The 20,494-nt window shown below is 34.7% G+C and overlaps 1 protein-coding gene and 1 pseudogene across 4 annotated transcripts in view; both read left to right on the top strand.

Annotated features, from left to right (window-relative positions):
• Supt3h (SPT3 homolog, SAGA and STAGA complex component) overlaps nucleotides 1-20,494 on the top strand; it is a 372,704-nt gene that overhangs the window by 241,657 nt on the left and 110,553 nt on the right. For all 4 annotated transcript variants that reach the window (XM_033766461.1, XM_033766463.1, XM_033766462.1 and 1 more), the window contains one exon: nucleotides 4,281-4,417. In XM_033766461.1, coding sequence (XP_033622352.1) covers nucleotides 4,281-4,417 — 137 coding nt within the window. The remainder of the gene's footprint in view (nucleotides 1-4,280; nucleotides 4,418-20,494) is intronic.
• Nucleotides 8,353-8,450, top strand: LOC117287079 (annotated as a pseudogene).

The raw sequence follows: 20,494 nt of genomic DNA, 5'->3' as shown, positions 1-20,494 counted from the left end.
GAATTATTTTGTCATTTCTTGCAAGGTGTGTGTGTGTGTGTGTGTGTGTGTGTGTGTGTAGTCTTTAGGATTTTCTGCATTTTAGGTACATGCCATCTGTAAATAGGGATTTTTTTTTTTTATTGAGTTCGTTGATACATTTAAGCTATACAGTACAATTACGTTCATTATTGGGATCTTGTACCTTTACAGGACAGGTCTTGGTTCTGAACACTTTGAAGAACATGCAAAGAGCCTAGAGACTGGTGGAAATGTTTGCATATTATAAATTTAAATTATGTGTAGAATAGGTAAAGAACTCTTACAACTCAACAATACAAAGTCAATTGAAGAATGGACAAAGGATCTGAGACATTTCTCCAGAGAACATTTATTAATGCCCAATAGATAGTGGAAAAACTGCTCAGTATCACTAGCCATCAGGAGAATGCAAGTCAAAACCATAGTCACGAACTACTTCATATGTACTATGATGGCTGTGATAAAAAAGACAGTGAAAAGTCCTGTTGGGGTGAGGGGAGTTGGAGTCCTTTCATGTTCTCAGTGGGAGTATAAATGGTGTGGCCACTTAAGGAAGCACTTTGGGAGCTCAAGAAGCTAAATACAGGTATACCAAGTGAACAGAAGTTCAACATATAGTGCAGTGTAATGAAGATGAGTGAAAATAAATATCCACATAAAATATTGTACATGAATATTAATAACAGTATAACTCACAGTAGAAAAGTGGAAACAGCCCAGATGTCTCAAGTAATGTATACATAAATAAATAGGAATATTTTTACCAAGGAATAAAATTTGGCAATAAAAAAGAATTAAGTACTGATGCATGCTAAAACATAGATCAACCTTGAAAGCAGTTAGTAAAAGCCAGTCACAAAGACCACATATTTTATTCTGTTTACATGGAATGTCTGGTATGGACAAATCTAAAGAGACAGAATGTAGAGTAGTTTCCTGGAACTGGGGGCAGGGAGGATTGAGATGGGGAATCATTTAAAAGTCCATCCTTCTGGTTTGACCTGCACCTTTGACTATATTTGCATCTGACTTTCTCAAACTCTTAAGTCCCTAAAGATTTAACTGTTATATAAAGGCCCATATTCTGCCCTCAAATGCATGTTATACATAATTAATAGTGCCTTATTAAAAGCTGCATAATTTAGACAATGGCTGGCTTAAAACTGATTTTTATAGAGAAAAAAATCATGTAATTATAAAGAGAATTGTCCAAAAATCGTTTTTCTATTTGAGGAACATTTTCCTTTCTAAATATTTATTGGAAAATATTCAAAGTGGACACTCATTATACCTAAATGTCAGTAGTTGACAATGTTCATGATATCTTTATTTGCTACAACAGCATGTAATTAGCCACATTAACACAATCAAGTACTTTCACACTTGCTGAATTATGATATTTTTATGCATTAAGTTTACTAACCTGCTGTTGAAATATTTATACCTCTTCCTGACCTTATGCAATAACTTTCTCAGCATTATGTTTTGCTTTTAAAGGAGCTAATGTTATAGGTCTTTGGCAACTCTGGGACTTAGTTTACCACCAGTCCAGCTTCAGAGTCCCAACCTACAAAACTGAATGAATGAGTGTCATGATAGCTTTATCACCTAAGAGAAAGTAAGATTCCTTTAGGTTTTAAATGTAGTGCCACAGTAATATACATAGCATTTTCTTTTCTTTTTAATTTCAGATCTTGGTCTTGTGATTTTTTTTATTTGTAAGTTTTTAAATTTTTGTAATTAGCCTTACCACAATCCATCTATTTTTTTTCTCTAAGCAGCATTTCCTTTTATTTATCCTCTGAATTTTAAATTATATTTCCGAATTTATCTTTATTAATTTCTTCTTCCCATTTTCCCCCTAGTTTAAGTTGGACTCTTAATTAAGTATTTTTAATCATTCTTGTGGGGGTTTTTGTTGTTGTTTTTCAGTGTTACAAAGTGAAACCAGGAATTTTACACTAAGCCATATCCCCAGGCCTTTTTATTATTATTTTTTTTTTCATTCTGAGACAGAGTCTCACTAAGTTGCTAAGTTAACTAGGCTAGGCTTGAACTTGAGATCCTCCTGCCTCAGGCTCCCAGAGTTCTGGTATAGGCATGGGCCATGCCCGGCAGAAAAAGTCACCTGGGATAGTTCTTACAAGAATCAAATCTATAACATTGAGGTTATTAGCACCACATAACTGAGCTAACCAACATGATCTTTCCTTTTTCATTACATCTGGGCTGAAAATTTACTTCTGAGTAGAATTTTCGCTACAGCTAGGATATTTGATGGAAATGTTCTTTTCATTAATTTTTAGATTTTCTATGATTGGAATTTTGATTACTCTTTCTGCTTTTCAAACAAGGGTGTTTTTAAATTCCCCTGTAGATTCACTTCCATTTTGGGAAGATTTTATTATTACTTTTATTATCACGCTGACTTAAAATTTCTACCTTTTGGGAGTCATTAAAATTTTTATTGGGTGCAGGTATTCTCAGACTGATAGCTGCTGTGGCTCCCTTTTCCTGTTTCCTATTCCATTCTCTTGTGCTCCAGCCAGAGCACACAGAGCTTGCTGAACTGTAGTGCAAGCATGGCTGTAGCTATGTAGCAGCCTCTGTGAGTCAATCTAGCTGAGACTGTTTTCACTGTGGTCAAAAGCAGCAAGCAGGAGGCTGGAGTAAGGCCAGGAGGTGGCATACATTGGAAAGTGCTTGGCTTCGGGGTTCTGAGAGCCTGCAGAGGTTGGCATGGACCCCAGAGCAGGCTCTAAATGCTTATGGATGCAAAGGATCTGCCTGGACTGAACTCTTCTATCATTCATACTGAACAAATGTTATAAAAGAACTTGTTTGATAATATTAAAATGTTAAAATTCTTTTGGGCAAAATTACCCTAAAATTAGTAGGTAAATAAAAGGATACGAAAAATTTATTTTATTCAGGTAATAGGATGATTTAAAAAAGCTCTTTTAATTACCAAGAAAAATAACCCAATTGGAAATGGATAAAGGAGAAAATCAAACAGTAAACAGAAAGACTGATCCAGGAAAAGGTGAGAATAGGATTCAATTTAATGGTAGTTAGGGAAATTAAACTTTCAACCCCAGTTAAATCTTATCCAACATTTTCTATGTAGAGAGAAGACCATCCTCATGATTGGAATTGTGAAGGGTTAATGTAGAAAATAGAGATCTAGTAAAATTTAAAATGTTTGAAAACTTTAACTCAGCAGTTCTACTCTGGTTTCTGTGCCATAAGACCAAAGCCACACATACAGAAGACTACATGAAAGGGATGTTTACTGCAGCATTTGCCCCACTAGCAAAAATTTGTAACAAGGTGTATGACCATCAACAGGGGGCTGGTAATTGGTTAGAAAGCTGTGCTACCTACATATTGTAAAATAGTATGTGGTCCTCACAAAGGAACCAAGCCTGTATTCTATCAGTGGACTCAGATTGCTGTCATCAGCTAAGAAATGTGAAATGAAGAGAAGGGGGTGGGTATAGGAACCTCTTTCTAAACAGGAAAACATGGATAGAATACATTTACAAATTAGTGTAGTCTGTGTATGGGTGAGCGTGGAGAAATACATGGGTGAGGGTATCATGGGTAGTGAATGTCTAATAACACAAGAACGAACAAAATAGGGATACAAGCAAAAATCAATACACATGAGATTCTAATTGTAGATATTTATAAAAACTTTGTAAAATTTTGGAAGATGATTAAAATTGAAGAAAACTGGTTCATGAGCTTAAAAATGAAAATTGACCCTCATGTCTTGAGGTATTAAAGAACTTGAAGTTTTTTTATTAAATCTAACAATGCTTACCTTAAGGTGACAAATTCTGAAAGAAGTGTCTTAACAATGATTATGCTTTTTCTTAAGTTTCCTTTTGTGTTATTCATTTTGCTCTTTGAGGGATAATAGTTTATATCTGTTAATCTTTTTATTAGTTGATAATTTCCTACCCTGCTTTCTTTAGTTTCTTTGTTCATAAACTCTACTGTTTAACATTAATATTTAACATTAACATTTAACTGTTTCGTTCAGGGCCAGGAATTTATCTCTGTGGCATGGCACCTACCTTGCAAACACAAAGTCCTGAGTTCAATCCCCAGCACCAAAAAAAAGATTCTTCTTTAAAGATTATTTTGAGAAAATTCTCATTCTGAACTTGACAGCAGTGTGTAATACATGCAGTGGTTGTGCTGATATAAGCCGACTGAGAATATTTCTTTTTTCTCTCCTTATCACCATAAAGAAAAGTTGAGTGGCAGCAATGCAAACAAAAGACAAAAAATTGATCAGGACTTTCTCAGCTCTATTGACCAAACAGGAGAACTTTTGGCAATGTTTGAAGATGATGAGATTGATGAAGTTAAACAAGAAAGAATGGAGGTATAGTACATTCTTCCCATTTTACAATAATAGACAACCTTAAAAGTGCCTCTCCTACTTGGTTCTATTCTTGTGAGCTTTCAATGTCTGAAATCTCCAAACCAGTGATTTTATATCTGATGGCAGCAGTATACAGAGGAACTTTTATTTCCTCCTTGGAAAATGAAAAGGTTTACCTATTCTTGATCTGAAACATGTTTGTGTTATTTTATTCCGTTAAAGAGAACTTATAATTAAATATTTATTTTTTGTTGCAAATTACCCAGTTATCTTGGTGGAAAAGGTACTTTTTACTGCTTTTGTTTTGGCACACAGAATGAAGAGTTGTTTTTCAAATGATTATTTGTATGCTATGGTTGGACTCATTAGCTCAGGTAGTTGGCCAGTTCATTTACATGCTTTAGTAAAACTGAAACACAATGTTAAAGACCTGTGTTTGGATTTCTTGGGTAGGTTTTTGCAACGAATGTGAAAATTGTATGTCCTCTACCTTTGAGTGCCTTCCAAAATACAAAACAGTATTCTTATAATTCTTATCACTATTATTATACTTTACATGTGAGAAATCTGTTTCCTGTCCCTCAATTGAGCAAGAGACATAATTCCATAATTCCAAAAGATATGTAAGTGCCTACTTTATCATAGTCTCTATGCATGCTAAAAATATAATTATTTCATATTAAATTTTGGAGGAAGTCCAATAGATGTGCACAGTTTGTAAACCTTAGCAACCTTCTTTAAAGAATTAGTATGCTTAGCTCATAAATTGTGATCTGAAGGCACTGTTTTTTAGGTATCAATTACCTTAGAAATGTGTGGTTATCTTGGTTTGGGGCAACTGCAAATGGTTATCCTTCAACTTTGCCTTGGGCCAAAAACATACTAAGCTGTCCAAAGTAGATGACAAACATGTATTTCTGATGTCATTATGGCCTAAACAGGATATGATTGTTTAGTAGCATGGTTTCACTTATAATGTGTTACACCGAAAGGAAATGTTGTTTATTCTTTATTTTTCAAAACTTTTTTATTCTGAAAATGGGCACTAAAGAAAAGGTCATTAAAGTAGCATTTCAGTTTTGATGGGAAAATCTCGGCTAACCAATCCTGTTGCCTAGAAAGAAAGAAATGGAGGGTTTGTAAAACTCAGCTCATAATCATGGGCTACCATCAGACTAGAAAAATGATGAGTCAGGGAGGTACTAGTTAAAGTCAGTAAAATAGATAGAAGTGCAAAATAGAAAAAAAAAAAAGCTTGAACACTTTGTACAGTTTGCATCCCACCTCCATAAAGTTAGATATTACCTAGTAGTAATAAGCAGAGTAAAATTTCATTAGTTGATAAAAATGAATGGCTACAGTGGAAATCTGTTTCATCTATACAATAGTCATGAGATTGGCAGCTTCTTAAAGCCTTCTATTGAAATAAAATCTTCTCTAGCCAAGTTAACAAAGAGTTGTTTTGATACTCCACTCATCCAGATAACAGAGTTTAACTGAATAAAAATGATGGCCTTGTAGACATACTGTAGACAGCAGAAGTGGAACCATTAAGATCAGGGCTCTTGCCTGCTTCTAATTTGACAGATTACAGTTTCAAGAGTAAACCACAACTGTGGCAGTCCATATGAAACCACTTTGGACTCACAGACTGCAATCTCATGCATTTAAAGTGCAGCAGAATAATCAGCCCTGGCATCATTCAATGATTTAATTTTCCTCCAAGCATCACTTAGGGTTGTAGAAACTTTATTTACTACCTTCTCCTAGAGAATGTATGAAAATGGTATAGACCAACCAACAAAGCCTAATTTGGTTTTCTTTCTTTGTTGTTCTTAGAAGTTTTTTCCCCCCATTTAAATGTAATTTAAAAGAGAAAAACTTACATATCTATAAAAATTCACTGGGGGTGCCATCTTTCTCTCAAAGCATTGGGAAAGCATATGAATAGCAGTCTGTGCTCTTCCATGGGGTATTCAGTTGATGTTCACGTGCCTGGCTTTCTGTTTCTCTTGTAAGGGACTTCATTATTATTAAGTTTTATAGGATTTGGCAAATGGAAAGTGAATTTTCATTCATTTTGCCTTGCTAGTCTATCATTTTGATAGTTAATGAGCTCTGCCCTGTTTCTTCTCCATCACCAAATTTCTAATACTTGGGTTTATCTGTTGGAGCGATCCATGGCATGATCCCTGATAATATAAGAAAATGGAAAGATATCACTCATTCCTGGGTAGGAAGAACCAATATAGTTAAAATGGCCATATTTCCAAAACTGCTATACACAGTCGATGCAATCCTTATTGAAATTTCAAGAGTATATTTCAACAGGACTGGAAAAAAAAATACAAAAATTCGTTTGGAGCCAGAAGAGACCTAGAATAGCAAAAGCCATTCTAGGCAAAAGAGACATGGAAGGGGCTATCACAATCCCCAACTTGAAACTATACTACAAAGCCACTGTGATAAAACCAGCATGGTACTGGCAAAGAAATAGACCCAAGGATCAGTGGAGTAGATTAGAAGATGCAGAAACAACTCCAGACATACTCAGCTACCTCATCTTTGATAAAGGAGCCAACCATTCTCAGTGGAGGAAAGATAGCCTCTTCAATAAATTGTGTTGGAAAAACTGGATTTCATCTCGCCAAAGATTAAAACTGGACCCCTCTGTCTTTCATCATGCACTAAACTAAAATTGAAGTGGATTAAAGATCTAAATATTAAAACAGAAACAGTAAACTTTCTGGAAGATGAGTTAGGTAGAACACTGTAAGATACTGGCATAGGAAAAGACTTTATGAACAAATCCTCAGCAGCACAAGAAATTGCACGAAGAATCAACAACTGGGATCTCATCTTATTAAAAAGTTTCTGGAGAACAAGAGAAACAAACCGAGCTAAGAGACAACCTATAATGTGGGAAAAAACTTTTACCAGTTATTCTTCTGACAAAGGACTACTATCTAGAATATATAAAGAACTCAAAAAAATCAGACCTCCCCAAATATAAAGACCCAATTAAACAATGGGAATCTGAAATGAACAGACATTTCTCAGACAAGTAAAAGCAGCAAATAAACATGTGAAAAAAATGTTCAAACAAAATGAAAACAACGCTAAGACTCCACCTCACCCCAGAAAGAATGGTTGCTACCAAGGGGCTTGGGGGAGAAAGGAACCCTTCTTTATTGTTGGTTGGACTGCAGACTGGTGCAACCACTGTTGAAATCAATATGGAGATACCTTAAACAACCAGGATAGGAAGTCCCATTTGACCCAGCCATCCCTCTGCTAGGTATCTTCCCAAAAGAATTAAAAGAATCTTACCAGTGATATATGCTCACCCGTGTTCATAGCGGCATAGTTCATAATAGCTAAAACTTGGAAACAGCCCAATTGCCCTTCAACTGGAGACTAGATAAGGAAGATATTTATAAAATGGAGTACTACTCAGCCAAAAAGAATGAGAAACTAGAGACATTTATAGTTAAGTGGATGCGCATTGAGTAGGACACACATGTGTAAATACCATATAGTTTCTCTGGTGTAATAAACTAAAAGCATAAATATAAAGGGTCAAAATAAATATTTGATATTTTGTAATAGAAAAGGTCTAAAGGTATTGGGCAAATGGAAGGGGTAGAAGAAAGGTAAAAAGGGAAGAGAAAAGGAAAAAAAATGGAAACAAAGTCTTTGTAAATAGGGGAGAGGGGAAGAAAGACTAGGGGAATGGAGAAAAAATAAGAACCAAGATATGTCATGAAAAGGTACAAGATCCCGATGATGAATGTAACTGTATTGTATATCTAAAATGTACCAATAAAAAATATTTTTAAAAAGAAAGAATTTAAACAATAAAGCTTCTAAATAGGATAAGAACTATAATTTTATGTTAGTAAAACATTTTGCATATAATGAAGATAAAAATATTAATTGCTTCTCGGCCTTTTGGCTAAGATCAAGTGTAGTATCTTATCAATTTAATAAATGAAAAATAATAGCCCTCAAATTTCTGAGCATTCAAACATAACAAAATTTTGAAAGTATAGGCAGAGCTCACACAAAAGCATTTTTGGTAGAAATTGGAGCAAACCACTTTGAACATTTGGTAAATTGACTGTCTCAAATTTTTTCAAAAGGCTGGGGATGTAGTTTAAGGTTAAAGCATTTGCCTAACATGCATGAAGCCCCAGGTTCAATTCCCAGTACCAGTTCATACACACATACTAGCAAATCACATTTAATAGAACACAAAAAGATCCTTTAATCAAGTTGATTTCACCCCAAGGAATGAAGGATGGTTGAATGTACACAAATAATTAAAAGTAATGCATCAGATAAATAGGATGACACATAAAAATCTTATGATCTCCTCAATACCTATAGGAAAAGCATTTGATATAATTCAACATGCCTTCATGATAAAAGCTCTGAATAAAATATATAGAAAAATTGTACCTCCGTATACCAAGGGCTATCTATGACAAACCATAGCCAGCATTACACTGAATGGGGAAAAGCTGAAAGCATTTCCTCTAAGGTTAGGAACATGATAAGGATAAGTCCATTCTCACTTCTTTTTGTTAATAGTCCTAGAAGTTTTAGCCAGAGCTAAAACTGGGCAAGTGAAAGAAATAAAAGGCATGCAACTAAAAGGAAAGGTTAAATTATCCCTATTTGTAGAAGATGTAATTTCATATCTAGAAAGTCCTAAAACCTTCATCAGAATACTATTAGAATGGACAAACTTAGTAAAGTTTCAGAATACAAAAACATAGAAATCATTAGTGTTTTTATACACAAATAGCAAATTTGCTGAGAAAAAAATCGTAAAAGCAGTCTCATTCACAGCAGCACACACAAAGTAAAATACCTAGGACTGAACTTAAAGAAGTGACAAACCTTTACAATGAAAATTCGAAAACCCTAAAAAAAGAAATTGAAGGAGACCAACAACAACAAAAAAAGGAAAAATCTTCCATGCTCATGGATTGGAAGAATTTATTAGCATGTCTATAATACAGTGATTGACAGATTCAGTGCAATCTGTATTTAAAAACTAACAGCATTCTTTACACAAGTAGAAGAAAATCCTAAAATTTATATGGATGTACAAAAGACCCTGTACTGCCAAAGTAATCTCAAGCAAAGAGGGCACATCTATTCTTTTAAAGGTAGTTTTTGTTCATATAACTTTAAAATAGTTTATGAAATTATTCTTCAGGGAACATTAGTGCCTCAAAGAAACATTTGGTAATTTTACCTACATGGAGCAGGACTAATGTAATTTAATGTGTTTTTATAACCTAGGACCTGCAAAACAAGTAGTACCTCTTACATTTAGAAGAATCCCAAAACTTGAGGTATAATATGTAGGTCTAAAACTGATTTCCTAGTTGGACCTGGTGGCGCACACCAGTAATTCTAGTGTTCAGGAGGCAGAGGCAGGAGGATCTATCTCCATGAGCTCCAGGCCGTTCTGGGCTACATAGTGAGTTCAAGGCTAGCCTGAAGTACATAGCAGTACTCTGTCTCAAAAGAAAAAAATAAAACTGATTTCCTTTCCTGTTCTGTTCTTTCCTATCCTGCCCTTCCTCCTTTTTTTCTTTCTTTTCATTCATAGTACTGGAGATATAGAACCCAGTGTCTTCATATTGAGCTACATTCCCAGCTCTTTTTAAATTTATTTTTTAATTTGAAGATAGTGTCAGTAGTCACCAAGTTGCCCAGGCTGGGCTCAAACTTGCACATCTGTGTTCCAGAGTACTGGGATCACAAGCATGCACCACCACACCACCTCTGATTTTTATTTGTGATTGTACAGACTATATCATTACATTTAGTTAAGACCTATCCTCTTAATATGTAATGATTAAGAACTGTGTATTTGTTGTTACAAATGCTTGTCTGACTTGGGAAACATTTCACCTGGAGAAGGCATTTTCACCTAATGGCACAAAAAGTAAGTTCCAGATATAGTATGGAGTGAAACATTCCCTAATGCTTACCCAAATCCCTATCATACTGTAGCTCACAACCTCAGATCAGACAGTGTAAAACTAGAACTGGGGGGTGGGGGCTGGAGATTGTTTTGTTTTGTTTTATTTTTAAATGTTCCCTAACATTTCTAATTATATAATCTCTCAGGTTGTTGCTTTGCCATAGAAAAATTTTACGAGAGTAATCAGTTAATGACCAATGACCACCTTTATGATAAAAGCCTTAGTACCATTACCAGTTGCCATCTACCTTCAGAGCTACTCAGATATATTTACTATTGGTTTTTTGGTGAAGTTTAAAAAAATTTCCATCCTGGCCCTTTCTAAGTCTGCTGAAGAGCAAAATATTCAATGGCAGCTTTGGAAGTGTACTCAGAAATCCTGGTTTTTCTAATCCTAATTAGCATGGGACCTGACATCCATAAGTACCCTTTGTTATGGGAAAAGAATATTTTGAATCAGGATTTGGTAGTAAAATTTAGGAATAATGATTGCCATTCACTTCCACTTTCCCCACATCCAGGAATGTATGAAGTCAATTCTCAGGTTAAATCACTAGCTAAACCCTGTGTCCTGTCCAGGAGCAAAGTGAATGTGAGCAGAGCTTGGGGGGCTGCTGCTTTACTCTTGTGTAATTGTAGCTTTGACAGACACACACTAACTATGCTGTCAAATTAAGTTTTTACAGAACCAATCAATATTTTTTGTCTCAAATAATTTCAATTTCTTTTTAAAATGGAATCCTTCTCTGTTAAGGTTTTAATTGAGGGGTTTCTTAGAGATCCATCTACCAACATGTTTATAAAACACCTTGGAAGGGAAGAATTTTAAAATATCATTGAATTTAAGAACACCACAGGCTTTACCACTAATTTACATTTAATGTTTATAGTTCTCAAACTGTGCTTGTGTAATAACGAAAATATTTTTGCCTTGAATATTTTTTGGGTTATATTTCCCTATTCTTTCTCCTTCACCCACATTTCCCACAGTAGGTGGGCAGATTGTTGTTATATAGTCTGGCTTTTATTTATCTTTATGGGCTTAATCTCAGCAAGTTAGTGTTTCTAAATATAAATATAAATGTATTCTGTGTGGCGACATATTTATCTTTTTAATGCTTCCGTTTATTTAATGGAATTAACAGATCATTGCTTGTTTGGTATGGTTAATTTCTTTCTATTCCTTTTCTTGCATCCATGCTAAGGAAGCAGCCTTTAATTCTTAATCTTGCCATTGCTTTATGGTAAATCAGGTCGACACCAGTGTTACTAGATTTATTTCTAGGTCATTCTATTCCTCACTTGGAGTTAAAAATTTTGGATTAAGCCATAAATATTAGTGATTAGTGGGATCCATGGTGATAATGTGTGTGGAATTTTTCGTAGCATCAGTCAGAAAGACAGGTGAGATCCTGGCAGGTTACTGCTTTTCATGACTCTTCTTCTACATAAGAGTCTTAATTCCTTCACATGGTATTTATACATCTTTTATAATCTTGTGTGACCAACCTCTCTGTCTTCATCTCCCATCTTCCCAGTTTCTCCTCTTTTTATCCCTTCCCTCCCAAAATATGCACATACGCTTGCTGAAGGAAGTCTGTTGTATTTGCCTTCACTAAATAGGTATTTGTTTTGCTTTCATTCCCCAAACCTTTTACATTCAGCAACAAACATTTGAGTTCAGATATTTCAGCATGTGATAAATCATTATATAACAGTTGTGTTTGTTTAGATTAATTTGCTAAGCTCTCCAAGGGCTTGCACTTATTTATTTCATATATTATGTGCTTAGCATAGTGCCTCAAACACTGTAAACTTTTCTTAAATATTTATCCACATACAATAAATAAATAAATGTAATGTTGTAGCTGGAATATTATCTATTTGTTTATTCCAGTTAAAGAATTCTCCTAACTGTACTCCTTTAGAATTGAACTGACACTGTCCAAAACTGGCTTATACTGACCATCAGTTGCAGTTTCAATTAGCAGATTTTCCAAGTGGATGAATGATATCTGACACTATTGCTTCACTTTATTTGCCAATTTGGAATATTTGGTGATTCATTTTCCATACTTAGGCATTTATCTGCCAGACAGACTATATTGATGGCCAATGAGAAAGTATTCATTAAAAAGCATATTAACTCCATCATTATTACCATTACTACAATGACTCTTACAAATAGTTAAGGGCCATATTTTACTATACTATAGAAATTGTGAAATTTTGTTTTAAAATTAAGATAATAGCCATATAATAAAATGTTAAAGTACTATGTTTGATTTTAAGTAACTTAGTAGTAATTATTAATAATTTAAGCGTTATATTTTTAATGTTAGCAATGTTTAATAAATCTTACATTCAAATGCCTTATCTCGAAGAAAGGACTTCTAGTTCTTTAGTTATTCTTCATCACCAAGGATAGAAAAGAATCATTATTAATAATAGATTTATTTATGTTCTTCAAAATACAAAAAAGAGAATGAAAGTGAGTACTTCAGAGGAAAAAAAATTGTTGAAAAAAATCAAAATCACTGGGTGACTTTTTTTATTTGAAGGGATACTTTGCTATATAAAAATTCTACCAGTGTTGTAATTTTAAAAACTTTGTCAATCTTCCACACATACAGAAATATCTGCAAATACTTTGAGTGTATACTTTACTGTCTCTGTAGAAATTATACAAGCAAGGGTGAAATAGAAGAAGAGGGAGAGGCAAATAGATCAAGGGTTGAAGGTTTTTTTTCTTTTTCCTAGAAAGACCTGTATAATGTTTCTGTTATCCATCTATCCAGGAAGGTTCCATTTATTATACCTTAAAAAAGAATAAAATACCTAGGAATTTATGTAAGGTGGTAAAAGATCTGTATACTGAAAGCTATAATGTCTGGAAGAGAAAAATTGAAAAAGACACAAATGGACAGATAGCTTGTGTTCATGATTAGACAAATGAATATTGCTAAAATGTCCAATATTGAAAGTAATATACAGATTTAGTAGAGGCCCCAACAAAATCCCGATGACATTTTTCACAAAAAGAAAAAAATTTTTTCTAAAATTCATGTGGAGTCACAAAGGACAATAAGAACCAAGTTAGAAGCATCTCACTTCTTGATGTCAAATTATATTACAAAGCTGTAGTAATTGAAACAGAATGTTACTGGCATAAAGACCAATGGAACTGAAAGCCCAGAAATGAATCCATGCATATATGGTCAGCTAATCTCTAACAAAGGCACCAAGAATGCACAGTGCAGCCATGCATGGTGGCACATGCCTATAATCCCGGCACTCAGGAGGCTGAGGCAGGAGGTTCTCTGTGAGTTTGAGACCAGCCTGGGCTACATAGTGAGTTCCATGTTAGTCTCAACTACATAGTGAGACCCTGTCTCAAAAAAAAAAAAAAAAAAAAAAAAAATGCACAGTGCAGAAAGGCTGTCTTTTCCATTAATGATATTGAAAAAGTGAATGTACACATACAAAAAGGAAAAAGAGGAGAAATTGGATCTTTACACCACATTATTGAATTAAAGACAAATGTAAAGTTTGGGGGCTGGGGATGTAGTTTAGTAGCACCACACTCGCCTCGTAAGCACAAAGTCCTGAGTTCAACACATGGTGCACAAAAACAAAACTGTAAAGCTTAAACTGTAAAGCTCCTGGGAGAAAACAAAGGGGAAAAGCTCCTTGACATTGACCCAGGCAGTGATGTGTTTTTTAATATCTCACACCTGAAGCTCAAATAATCCGAGTAAATATAAATAAAAACTGTCAAACTAATAAGCACACTAGAGAAAGCAATCAACAAAATTAAAACACTTCCTATGGATTGAATGCAAACAATATATCTGAGAAAGGTTTAACACCTGAGATACGCAAGGAACTCCTACAGCTCAATAGCAAAGCAAATAAAAAAGATCTGAGTAGATGTTTTTCCAAAGAAGATAAATACAACTAGCAAGCATATGAGAAGGTACTCGACTTCACTAATCATCGGGGAAATGCAAATCAAAGCCACAGTGAGGTGTCCTCACACACCTACAAGGATGTCTAATATCAAAAGAAGAGACAACCAGTGTTACTGAGGATGTGGAGGAATGGGAATCCTCTGTAAATCGATGCAGCTGTTGTGGAACAGTGTGGGAATTCCTCAGACTTAAAAGTAGCAAACAGAAACAGAAAAATGCAATCAGGCCATCTAGCCTTCCTTCACATTTATAACTAAGAACTTCAAAAAGCCTACTGTGTGCTGCCCAGCAGTCCTAGAACATTCCATAGTACACTCCTTCAGTTGCACTGAGTCATTATTTAAACTGTGTCCACTCAGACTTCTAGCTTCTCTCGCCCCTCTGGTTCCTTGATGTTTTGCATTCTTTTTCACTGTGAAAAGAGAAGCAATCAGAAAGGTGCTTCTAAGTAGCTCCTTTTCCCTCTTAATTGATTTTTATCAATCAGCAAATATTTCACTTTTCTTGAAAGAAGCAAGAAAGTTTCCAGCTATATTTTTCTGCTGCTATTTAGCACAGAATTTATCAAAAGAAGCTGAATATGTTCTTTCTCCTTTCTCTTTAAAATGAACTAGACTCCACTACCCTATAGAAATTGCCTGTGTTAAGGTCACTAGTGACTTGCATTTTTGCAAAATCCATCCATCAATCTTCTATATGCATTATCTTTCTGCATTGCTAGCTCTCAGTGGCTCAGAATCACTCAGAATCATACTATTTTGTAGACTTCCCATTTCTCTCAGATGTCTGCTCAGATATTAGGAGAAAGATGTCAGAGTGACTTTCCCCAGTCCTGCTGTTAAGTGGGCTGAATTGTGTCATCTTCCTCCAAATTCATTTATGAAAGCCCTAATTCCCAATGTAACGGTATTTGGAGACAGAGCCTTTGGAGAAGAGGTTTAAATGAAATCCTAAGAGTAGGTCTCTCATAAAAACATTAGTAAGAACCCTTGGAGGATCTCAGAGACTCTGCAGCTGTCTTTGCCTCTGGAACTGTGAGAAATACATTGCTATTGTTCAGGCCACGTTTGTAATTTTCTATGCAGCCCCAGCAAACTATGATAAAGGCGCATGCTTCCCCTCTCCCCACCCTTGATCTCCTTACCCTTCTATGTTATTGTGCATGGCCTTTCATATGTTCCTACCTGAATCTAAGTTCCCTGAGGCAAGAACTTTGTCAGCTTCACTCAGTGAAAAATCAAGTGCCCAGGACAGTGCGTAAGTGTAATAAGTTGTCAATAATGTTATTTAACAATAAATTAATAATTAAAATATTTCCAAACATCTGTAGGTCATAGATGTTTCATTATTTAGAAAGCAGTTCAATTCTTACCATTTTTACCTTGCAGGGATACCAAAAATAGTTTATTTTTGAAAAATATTTATTAGTAGCATCCAGTGGTCATCACAGAAGAGTTCAGCAAATTTGTAACAAACTTTCCTTAAAACAGAAAAATAAATTTATCTTTTAAGTTATGGGGTACCTTTATTTGTTTGGGGGAAAAAAAAGCTGTTAACTTTTAGGTAGTTAAAAGGATTTCTATGTTCACTGTGTTTGAAGTACTCCAGATATTCTGGTGTTAATGGTATTTTTTAATTGACCATGATGGAGACATCTTCTTGTAACAAGGAAAGTGCAAGATCACAGGGTCCTCGAGATAGAACGTAAGGTCCAGCATCCTGTGTGGCATCTACTCCATCCCAGGTACTATTCTAAACCCTGATTTGTGTGCCACTTTATGTATTCTTCTCTTCACAGTCCACTCAGGAGGTTCTTACCTCTGGGCCCACTTTCCAGACAAGCACAACACAGCTTGTCAAGGGCCACAGTTAGAGAGTAAAAAGTGCTAGGCAGGAAAGCTGATGGCTGTCTGTATGAATCTGGAAGAGGAAAGTAGTGGGAAAGTTCTACATTTTTTTTCCCCATTCTGGTCTTTATCTGGAAGAATTCATTGGGTTTCTTGTTTGTGATTACTATCCCTAATCTCAAGGCTGATGCAGTCCTTAATTTTCCTTTTAGCCAATTCTGGTAATTTCTGAACAGAATCATGTTTTAAAAGATAATGGATTCATTATATTTGACTCACAAATGTAAAACCTCATTTCAAGTCTATGATTTTTAAAACCATAGTTGATAAGAAATACTGTTTCAAAATTTTTCAGTACACATGAACAGTGTGAACATTCAGTTATTTACACGTAATATGAATTAGATCTCTCACTTAATCATTAAGGGAATAAGACATTTTCACAAAAAACTTTGGTTGACAAAGAATGACAGCAAAGTGGTCTTTTATTTCTCTCTGTCTTTCATTGAGTTCATTGGTACATTTTAGGTATACAGTAGTTACATTCATTATTGGGAACTTGTACCTTTACATGACAGGTCTTGGTTCTCATTTTTTTCCCTTTGTCCCTGCCCTCCCTTCACATGTATTTTAGTTTTAAATGTAACAGCAGTCCTTAAAAACTTTTATTGAACTTATTTTCTCTAAAACAGGAAATTGCTGTTAGAGGCGAATATTAAGTAAAATTTGATACACTTACCTGATTGCTTATGAGGTGATATAGATAGATATTACTTCCTACTTTGTAAAGAACTTGTCAGTGGTGTTTAGGCCTTTGTGTAAGTTTCTGGCAGTGTCCTGATGATAATTTAAAGATATATATTAAGTAAATATACTATTAATAATGCAAGTCATGGTTGCATATGAAAAAGAGACTCATTTTTTCAAGATGCTGAAACGAGGTTGTCATGGGAGTTGTATTTTGATTGGAGTTACCACTGTTCCTCAAGTGATTGATGTCCAGACTGTACAGTGATTGCAAATTCATGTTGAGGCTGCAGAGCACAGGAGGCTAAATATTTTTTCACATATATACAGATTATATGATATGTTGTTTGGAAAAATAGTTTACACATAAACAAATCTTTCATGTTATTAGGATGTGACTCTTATAAGCAACCTAAAAATGGAAATATAGCTGGGCCTCAGGAACTGTAATTCAAGAGCCAATGAAATAAATTTTTGTACACTTTTTCTGATCTCTGCTTCTCTCTTTACATGGGCTTAGCTTTTCTTGATCCATTGAATGAGGTTTTGTTTATCCGGAGGACTACACATCCCCAAAATTCCCACTTAACTGCTTCACCTTGAGAGAAGCAGACCCAACTGTATGCATTACTAACCACAAATCTCAGGGTATGACTAGGTAATTAAAACTAACTGACCCAGCTTATGTTGTGTGTCCAGGCCTAGACCTGATTGTGGCTAGAAGGCAGGGTCATGTTGTGCCTTGCTGATGTGGAGAATTATATGGGAACTTTGCAGAGATGGAGGCCACAAAATAGTGCCATAGGCTTTAATTGTGCTAGATCACCTGTCCGTTCATCCACTCAGCATTTATGATGCATGTGCATGTGTGATAGGTACTTGAGATGACCAGTGTGTTTTATTTAAAAAATGATTTTTATATTCTAAATTTTGTTTAAAAAGCTATAAATATCATTATATAGTTGTCTTACACTTAAAAGAAAATTACTCATAAGAGTAAATATAAATACCTACTAAAGTTTCCAGGATGACAAAGAGAAAATAAAATGTGTTTTCAGTCATGCTTTTTCTCTTAAACATATATTCTCACCAAAGTTATAAAACATTTCAATAAAAAGTTTTTCAAATATTATTTTAAATACTATGTTACTTTAGTAAATATTTAGATCATATATTAGTGTTTCTGCATACTTGACATGAAATTAGTTCTACCTGTTTGCCAAGTATGTTGAAACACCAAATCCATTTTCATTTGCTAGATTAAATGTTTATTTTGTTTTCCCCCATCACGTGCTTTTTTTGGGTACTTGGGATCAAACTCTGGCCCTTGGGCTTGCAAGGCAGGCAGCGGAACCACTGAGCTAAATCCCTGGCCCCATGATGTTCTTTTTAAAGTGTCACAAGCATACCAAGTCTGACTTCTTCTAATAGGAACCTGGTAGGCTCCCCCAACTTTTAATGAGAGAGGATATGCTTCCTTCAGGGGATATACAAAGGTATATTCACATTCTCTGCTACCTATTGCCTTTGTGGACTGTTTAAAAAATAGACATTAATTTTCTTAAGAAAATTTTATTTTAAGCTTATTATTTGCCTTTGTGGACTGTTTAAAAAATAGACATTAATTTTCTTAAGAAAATTTTATTTTTGAAGCTTATTATTTCTTTAGAATACCAGACTTTTCTTGTACTGTAGAATGTTCACGTCCACCTAATAAATCACTTTCTGTATACTAATACAATGAAAAAGAATAAGATGTGGTGATTTACAAGAATTGACATATTTGATTATGGAAATTCTCTTTAATTCTGCTCATCAATCCTTATGTGACTCAAACATACATGCACAACTTTTTTCATACATATTTTCAGATGAGATTGGGCGTGTTCAGGGTGATATGGCTGTAGACTTTCATATTTACTTTCAAAGAACATTGACATGCTTTTGGACACTATGAAGTCTTAGATATACTCCCCTCAAAAATAACTATTTGAAACAAGAACACAGTGGCACACACCTGTAATCTCAGCACTCTGGGAGGCTGAGGCAGGAGTACAAGTTTTGCTTGGGCCAGTTGGCAAGATCCCATTTCAAAATAAAAATAGTAAAAAGGGTTGAGGATGTAGCTCCGTACAAAGGTCCTGGGTTCAATCCTAGTACTAAAAAGCAAAACAAAAAGAAACAACAAAAACCTATTTGCTAAAAAGCAAACAGTGGATAAAATATATACTTTATTTACTTTTAAAATACAGATTTAATATTTAGCCTGTATATAGCCACATGATGGCCTATACCTTTTACAGAATCCACTGCTGTATCTTAGGTTTTTCACCTTGAACCTAACTTGGTTTAGTGAGGACCATCTTGAGGAGTTATTTGAAACCATAGTAACAGTGATTTTCAAATTTAAATTCCCTTGATAAAAAATATTGGAATTCTCATTCCTTCCTCCTGCATCTGTTATGAATATACAGAGTCTTATGAAAGTCTCTCTTCAATTACCAATATCACAAGGCTCTGTATAAATCAGTAAAACAATTCTTTCCTGTGAGAGTAGAAATAGACTAGTACAAAATTGATGCTGTAGAGTTTATAGTTGTATGATTGCTGTCATTGAAGTGGTTCTCACATACCTACAGTTTTGAAATATCTATGACATTTCTTCTATATAAAGAATCTTTGAAAAGAGTTTGAGGCTCTTTTCCAATGTGTCCTTGAACAGGTTTTCTGCACTCTTACATCTTAGGACTCACTCTCCATGACTCTCTGAGACACAGGTTACACAAAGAACCACGAATGTCAGAATTGTATGACAGAGAACTCAGTCACAGAGAGATGAAGGACTTTATAAGCAATTTTTGTCATGTGTTATATATAAAGTTAATACTAAAAGTACAGGTCTTCTGACCCCCAGGAAAGTTTCTCACTGCTGCTCATTCTGATCTTTCTGTGGTGGTACAGGATGGCTCTTAGTGTTTTTTAAGAATAATTCTCCTTTTGAAATTGTCATTAAATCTCTGTGGTCATTGTTCAGTGCTAGTGACTTAAAGTTTATGGAGATCAGGTTGAATTGTATTAACCCTTTGATATATCCTATCTGTTCCTTTACAGGTACACCTTTAATGCTACCACATATGCTTTTTGTTGGTATCTTTCTTCATAATTTCATCTTGAGAAGTAGGCATTTTTTCCAATTTTAAACTTTTCATTAAAAGTGAAGCAGTATTTAATAGATATTATGGCCTCTTCATTAAAATTCATACTGAATTTATATCTAACACTGAAGATATTCTCAGTTCCTTTCAAGTTCCTTGTTATTGGTGTCACTTCAGATACCATGCCCCCAGTCTACAAAGATGATCAAAAAATATGATGTGAATTTAAATTTTAAAAATTATTACAGCAAGGACTAGGGATTTAGCTCTGTGGTTCCGGTGCCTGCCTCACAAGCACAAGGGCCTGAGTTCTATCCCTGGTACAAAAAAAAAAAAAAAAAAAAAAAAAAAAA

Source organism: Fukomys damarensis, unplaced genomic scaffold, assembly GCF_012274545.1.
Source record: "Fukomys damarensis isolate Sample0158 unplaced genomic scaffold, DMR_v1.0_HiC HiC_scaffold_20, whole genome shotgun sequence".
NCBI classification, from domain to species: Eukaryota; Metazoa; Chordata; class Mammalia; order Rodentia; family Bathyergidae; genus Fukomys; species Fukomys damarensis.
This window is presented reverse-complemented; position numbering and strand designations above follow the sequence as displayed.